At 34.9% G+C, this 7703-nt stretch overlaps 1 protein-coding gene across 1 annotated transcript in view; it reads right to left on the reverse strand.

The window, feature by feature from the left end:
* The window catches only part of LOC119836359 (WD repeat-containing protein 7), a 120341-nt gene that overhangs the window by 10679 nt on the left and 101959 nt on the right, over positions 1-7703 (reverse strand). The window contains exon 23 of the mRNA XM_038361663.1: positions 469-646. Coding sequence (XP_038217591.1) covers positions 469-646 — 178 coding nt within the window. The remainder of the gene's footprint in view (positions 1-468; positions 647-7703) is intronic.

Here is a 7703-nt window from a genome sequence, read left to right on the forward strand (position 1 = left end):
CTCACGACCTGGCTAATATCAAGCGTCAAACGTCGAAGACGTATACGTATTCTATAACGTTTTAAGTTATTTAAAACAAAATATACCACAAGTTGCCTTTAATAACTAAAGCAGAGAGCAAATGGATCTTTCGTCTGCTGCGCTCCGTTTGTTGTAGCATGATGTTATATAGCCTTACTCGATAAATAGACTACCAAACTATTATAATACCAAAATATTATAAATACCAAATACCAAATATTATAATAGAAAATAATTTTTCAATCCTTTGCAATATAAGTATCGTGACTTATGCATGTAGGTACTATGTTTTTCATGAAAATCGTTAATGAAAACAGACCTCTGCTGTATCGGATGTTGTTAAAATAACGCTATGTGAATTCAAGGTTACCAGAATCTCTTGGTATAAAAGGACACCAAGAGAATCTAGCACGACAACAACCGAAAGTAATCAACGTCCAGCTTCACCGCACACGCACCATAGGTCTCAAGAGGCCCAGCTTCGACTCGCAGACCCTATCGAGGTCCGGGTCGAGGCCCCAGGCGTGCAACAGCGACATGAGTATCTGAGCAATCTCCATGGTGTGCGGCGGCTCCGCGAGCGACATGTCCCGCGGCCGCCGCTTCTTTTGCTCGTTTTGTTCATCTGTAACAGAACGATATAATTGAAAGCATATATTTCGTACAAGGCCTCAAAAGGGGTCAAAATCTCATAAGTTATTCTAATACTAATCATAATTATAAGGAACCTTTGTTAAATTTAAGCAAATTTTTTTCTTTTACTAACAATACTGTAATAATTGTCACAAGTGAGATTTTGAATAAATGGCTTTATTATTATTATTTTATTTTTTTCCTTTAAACAAGATCTCGGCCACAGGTGTCGCCGGGGTTACTGATGATCACGGGCCTAGGCCAAGTGATCATCATTCTGGTATATACTATATCTATGCTGTTGATTGGTCCGTTTGTAAAAATTTTCTTGTAATCCTGCAAGTGTTCAATATGACTGCTTTTTGTAATGTAATGAATAAGGCTTTAGGAAGATCGAGAGTTCTTATGGCTTGATGAAGTTTATTATTATTATTATTTCGTACAAGCGGTCCGCCCCGGCTTCGCCCGTGGTACATATAGCCTTCTTCAATAAATGGGCTATCTAACACTGAGAGAATTTTTCAAATCGGACCAGTAGTTCTTGGGATTAGGGGCGTTCAAACAAACTAACTCTTCAGCTTTATAATATTTGTATAGATTTATCTTAAGAAAGCAACTACTTCTATAGCTAATGTGTTTTTCTAATACATAAGCTACACTATCGACACGCATCATCAAAACCAGTTCAGTGGTTATAGCGTGAAAGAGTAACAAATATACATCTATGCTGTTATGCGTTTGTACATAATTTCACAGCTTAAGTTGAAATGCTACATTTTATAAAGGATCCTCTATAGTTCGAAAATTTATTAAAGCCTATAGCACTAAGTGAAAATGCAGCTTTCTAATCGAATTTTGAAATCTCAGTCAGTCGAAATTCCAGAAGTCAATCCCTTCTATATCCCTCTTCTCTTAAATACGGGCAGTGCGTTCGCAGACACACTACCGCGACTGTTAATGGGCGATGATGATCGCTTACCAGCAGGCGAACCACCACCTGACCTTGACCGCTAATGGCATATACAAAAATCTCACTTGCGCCCTATTTATCAGGAATAAATTAAAAAAAAATACAGTAAGAAACCGATGACGAGAACCAACTATGTTTAAATCATTGCTATATTAATTGAATGAATTATTTATAAAATGTTAACCCTATATATCATTAATGAAACGATTTGCATGGTACAGTATTCAATATTTGTTTCAATTAAGCTATAAGACGTACACACATAAATAGTGTGCCATCGTGTAAATTTTCTACAAACTGAACATAACTTATTGCATTACCAAGTGAATACAAGTTATCCTATATGTTAATTAAAAACGTGTCAATTCGCGCCTTTCCGTAATTTTTAATCTGTGCCCAACTATATAAATTAACTAGCTTCTAACTTCTTGCTCGTTACTATTATTAATAAATAAATAATAAATAAATTCTTTATTTCGGGGTAACAAGGACCCAATATCACATTTTATAATAATTTTACAAAAAGAAATTCACAAAAACCTAATTACAAAAGTTAAAATTCAAATAAAATAAAAAGTAATAATAATTTAAATAATACATGTCCATTCAAACCACAATATTTTAAAATTAAAATTAAGAGAAACACACAAGAAAAAAAAAAAAGACAAAATATATCATTGTCTCACCAACACATGAATAAAATGCTTGAGTATTGGTGAGTCAGTTTTTTGCGATAATGCATTTAGGATTCCGTTGGGACTTGCACGAAGCCGCTGCAGTAACGACAGTTATTGTGTAAGCTAATCTGTTTTCCCAGATATATGTAGTTGTCTGTGTATTTGAGGGGTTCGCTATCAACGTATAGTGTTCTGTGTCTACTGTTAGTCATCAGCATTGTTTTGGACAGGTTCATTTCCAAGCCTACTTGTTTACTTGCATCATTTAGGGATTCTATCATATACTGAATTTCTTGTGCAGTTTCCGATAAGATAACCAAGTCGTCCGCAAACCTTAGGTGGCTTTGGTAGACGTCCCCAATCTTGATACCTCGACCCATCCAATTGAGTTTATTAATGACTGATTCCAGTGTTGCTATAAACAGCACAAGTGAAAGGGGTCGCCCTGTCTTACTCCTCGTCTTTTTATCTGCTCTTGCTGATATTGTATATACTCTTGATTACACGAATATATTTATTTTCTACCCCCTGTGTTGATAAGCTTTCCCATATACTTTTGTGTGGAACGCAGTCAAACGCTTTTTGGTAATCAATTTATGCGATGTAGAGTAGTCTATTTTCTATTACCTCAATTCTAATGGATTGTAATTGTACTCTTATCGAGTTGAAATTCATCCAGAATGATGAGTGAATGAATGAATGAATAGCCATCGGTGCATATTCATAACATTATGCATCCCAAATACCTATCAGAGTAGTAGTAGGATAAAACCTTTGTACCTACGTATAGAATTTCAAATATTTTCTATCATCATCGCAATCAAATATAATAAAAAAAAGCAAATTACAAAACTCTCTCACAGTTGTGACAGACCACCAAACAATGCGATGCTTACACGGACGCATATAATTGAAATAATTGTGGGACCCCCAGTCCTGGGTGTGTGACCTTGCTCGTTAGATGGCGAAACTGTTGGTCGTAAAGTTGTATTACAAGACTATCTACACGATTATTTATCTAACTATAAGGTCACTAGCTTCGCCCCGCGGTTTCACCCGCGTAAGTCTTTATCCCGTAGGAATAACGGGATAAAAAGTTGCTTATGTGTTATTCCAGTTGTCCCGCAATCTACGTACCAAATTTCATTGCAATCGGTTCAGTAGTTTTTGCGTGAAATAGTAACAAACATCCATTCTTACAAACTTTTGCGTTTATAATATTAGTGGGAAATAGGATAAACGCCAAAGTGAGTAAGGGGGATAGTACTATCATTTATTGTGGATCATATAAGTGATCATTTAATGCTAAAATGAATCATATCTCTTTATTACATTATCCAATAAAATTGCCTCATAGATCTATGATAATATCCCCATGAGAACGCATAGATATTTGTTGCTCTTTCACGCGAAAACAGCTGATCATATCTATATGAAATTTGGTACACAGACAGGCTATAGTTTAGGTTAGTACTTTTTATCCTATTTTATATCCATATATATGATACCAACATATTTAGAATACTTCAATCACACTAATATTATAAATGAGAAAGATTTGTTTGTTTCGATGTTGTTTGTACGTCAATCACGCTGAAGCTACAGCACGGATTTTGATAAAATTTGGTATACAGACAGGGTATGAGCTGACTTGGATCCCGATTAAATATTCCCTTGGGATAAAACAGGAAAGTTGACATCCGGGCGGAACCGGGACGAACGTCTAGTATTTAATATTAATAGTATTAATAATTATCTGTACTCATGACAAATAAATCCTAGTCTGGTATCGCAGTATCACAGTGTTTGTATAAAACTCCAATTTAAGTGATTTTTATAAATTTTTGTATACAATCGCTTGAATTGAGAACGGGCAGTGAAAAATAGCTTTTACTCCAAAGCAATAAGGGTGTCCTAGCAACTGAGACACTACAGTTGTATTAATATATTACCATTAAAAGCGAGTAATGAAATCATTTCCTGATGCCGAGGCATTTACCCCGCCAGCAAACCAGATTAAGCCTCCAAGGCTAAGCCACACCCAGCGGCCATGTTGCGAAACTCGCATTACTAGAGCATTGTTAGACACTTGACCACCAGTGGGCATTTGTTTCGAATGTACGGAACTATCTCTAATTTCATTAGCGTAATATATTATGCAACACTAGCTGCGCCGCGCGGTTTCACCCGCGTATGTCCGTATCCCGTTGGAATGTCGGGATAATAAGTTGCCTATATGTCATTTCAGTTTTCCAGCAGTCTACGTACCAAATTTCATTGCAATCGGTTCAGTGGTTTTTGCGTAAAAGAGTAACAAACATCCATACATCCATACTTACAAACTTTCACGTTTATAATATTAGTAGGAAGTAGGCAGTAGGAAGGACAAAGGCGACAGACTGACTGATCTATTAACGCACAGCCCAAACTACTAGATCGCTCGGGCTGAAATTCGATATGCAGATAGCTAATATGATGTCCCCATCTGGGTAAAACATTTTGATAAATTCTTCCCCAAAGGGGATTAAATAGATGATGAAAGCAAGTATCATAAAGTCGTATTATGACCAAGCGGGCGAAGCTGCGGGCAACAGCTAGCTGTTATATATGCAAGTCTGTTTGCCTATAGCTCATGACCAATCCGATGTAAGATACGTGACGTTTTGGAAAATCATAAGTACATCATTTTAATATGCTGAAAACAAAAAAAAAAACACACACACAGACGAAAACTATTTCTATTATCGTTTAAAGTTTTCCTTTTTATTCCAATGTATTTGATGTAGGTCTAATTTATATCAGTTGTTACTGTTTATATTAGAAGTTTTGTATAAAATTTTACACTTCCGAACTTAAACCTCGAATATGTAAAGGCGGGAAACTTCGAACTCGCATGCTCACAGATAAAACAAACACGGAAGGAGTACAGGTAAAAAACATAAAATCCATAGACATTAATAGGCTTTGGCCTTTCAAATAAATATGTTTTAATAACGGTAATTAAAAAATCAGATACGATTAGCGTTCAACACACGCGAACACGTTTTTCCTCGTTTTTAACCGCCAAAAATTTAGCTTTGACCTACAAGTTACGGGTCTGTGAACATTGGAATTCGTAGTTTTTTTTTTCTCCCATTTATTACGTCTTTACGTGGTGTATGGTATTGACTCTTTGACCATTCATTTCTTTCGTCTGTGGGTCAAGTCAGTGGGTCCGATGCACAATTTAGTAAAAAGATGTGTTTTTTTTTTTTTTTGTGGTTTGACGTCGAATTTATGCACGTGTAAGCAACAATGTAGGCCAGTTGTATAGTTGGAGTTAGATAGTTTTTGTTACCATACCATAACAAACCTTTCTTTTTTATAAATAACTAGCTGCGTCCGCGGTTTCACCCGCGTAAGTCTGTATCCGGCAGGAATATCGGCATAAAAAGTTGCCTATATGTTATTCCAGTTGTCCAGCTATCTACGTACTAAATTTCATTGCAATCGGTATAACAGTATTTGGGTGAATGAGTAACAAACATACACACATCCTCACAAACTTTCGCATTTGTTACTTTTAACATTCACACAACAACTTTGCACTGGGTGCTAAGGAGGATTTCAAAAAAAAAAAAAAAAACACTTAAAATTTTTCAAATATTTCGAATTGAAAGCTATAAAAAATAAAAACTGACATACAGCCAAAAAGCAGTTCTTAATCACTGGCGTATGGTGCACGGAGAAACTTGAATAAGTTTATGTTTGCATCGTTTATAAATGTTCATTAGTTATGTAATAAATACCAATAAATAAAAAAAAATAAAAAAAAAACTCATACATAATCGCGCTAATACAAACACACAAAAACGCTACAACAATTACATGCATAAACAATTAATTTATATATAAACCAAAGATTAGTGCGACATTTCATCGAAAAGAGTACTTGCTCCGGCGATATCAGTATTAATGGCGGCTGTGTTGTAATGTGCTTATCGATAACAATTTCAATTAATTCTTAAATTATTTATTTATTTAGAAATTAAAAACTTTTTAACGGATTTTAAACGCGATTTATTCATTATATTATTAATTAACCCGTTAAAAAGTTTTTAATTTCGAAATGTATAATCGCTCGCGTAAAATCAAACACAAGAAAATACTATTATTTATTTATATTAATTTTAATTTATACACAATCGCGTTATTCATATAAATGTTATACGATAAAAAGCTCAGAAACTAATTGCGATGTAATAAAAGTGAACAACAGACATGTTAAGCAATTTAAAACTTTAAAATCTTTAATAAAGAGTCTTCATTAAAAAATATGTACAACTAGCAAACGCGGCGAACTCCGTTTCGCCACCAGATGGCTTCGTTTTTCCCGCTTTTCTGTTAAAATTTTTCCTGAATTTTCTTTGCTATAAACCTCACGGAGCCCGAGACCTTTCCAACGAATGCAAAACCGTGGAAAGCGGTTCGTGCGTTCTGGAGTTATAGCGTCAGGAAGGAAAACCCGACTTATTTTTATATAGTAGATTATATAGGTAGAAACTAAAGCCTGTGTTAGTAAAAAAATGTGTAACAGGCTTTAGAATCTCTGATAGAATTACAGTTTTTTTTAATCCTACTAATCCTACTAATATAATAAATGCTACTACTAATAAAATAAAAAAATAATACTTCCTACTTATCCTACTAATATTATAAATGCAAAAGTTTGTGAGGATGTGTGTGTTTGTTGCTCTTTCACGCAAAAACTACTGAACCGATTGCAATGAAATTTGATACGTAGATAGGTGGACAACTGGAATAACATATAAGCCACTTTTTATCCCGATATTCCTACGGGATACGGACTTACGCGGATGAAGCCGCGGGGCGCAGCTAGTTAAGGTTATTAAAATAAGAAAAGGTGCATGCATATATGTGTGTGTGTGTGTGTATGTGGGTTAAGATAATGAACTGATAACATTAAATGTAACGAGTAAACAATTAGCTACAAAACACCAAAAAAAAAAAAAAAGATCGATACAATAACAATTTGTCGAAAAAGAAACCAGACGTCGAATTTACAAAAGGCTATCTAGACTACGAGAGATACCTAATTAAATGCACTTAAAGGCCACTTATACACGAATCACGCAACCTTCTCAGCGACCAGATATCCATCAGGCAATTTACAACGTTTATAAACTATAAAAACCCTATTTGGGGCACTTATCGCGACGTGACGTAAGTTCAAGTTAGCGCACATGTAGAATGTTAAAACCTAACTTGTCACTTAGCATTGAAAGCTCGGAGAAAGGCGTTTTAATGTGGCAATTAAAAAAAAAAAAATAAAAAATAAAAATTTCTTTATTTGCCTTCACAATCATAAAACTACTGAGTAGTATTAACGTTGTGAAAGACTA

This window comes from Zerene cesonia, chromosome 24 (assembly GCF_012273895.1).
Source record: "Zerene cesonia ecotype Mississippi chromosome 24, Zerene_cesonia_1.1, whole genome shotgun sequence".
Lineage (NCBI taxonomy): Eukaryota > Metazoa > Arthropoda > Insecta > Lepidoptera > Pieridae > Zerene > Zerene cesonia.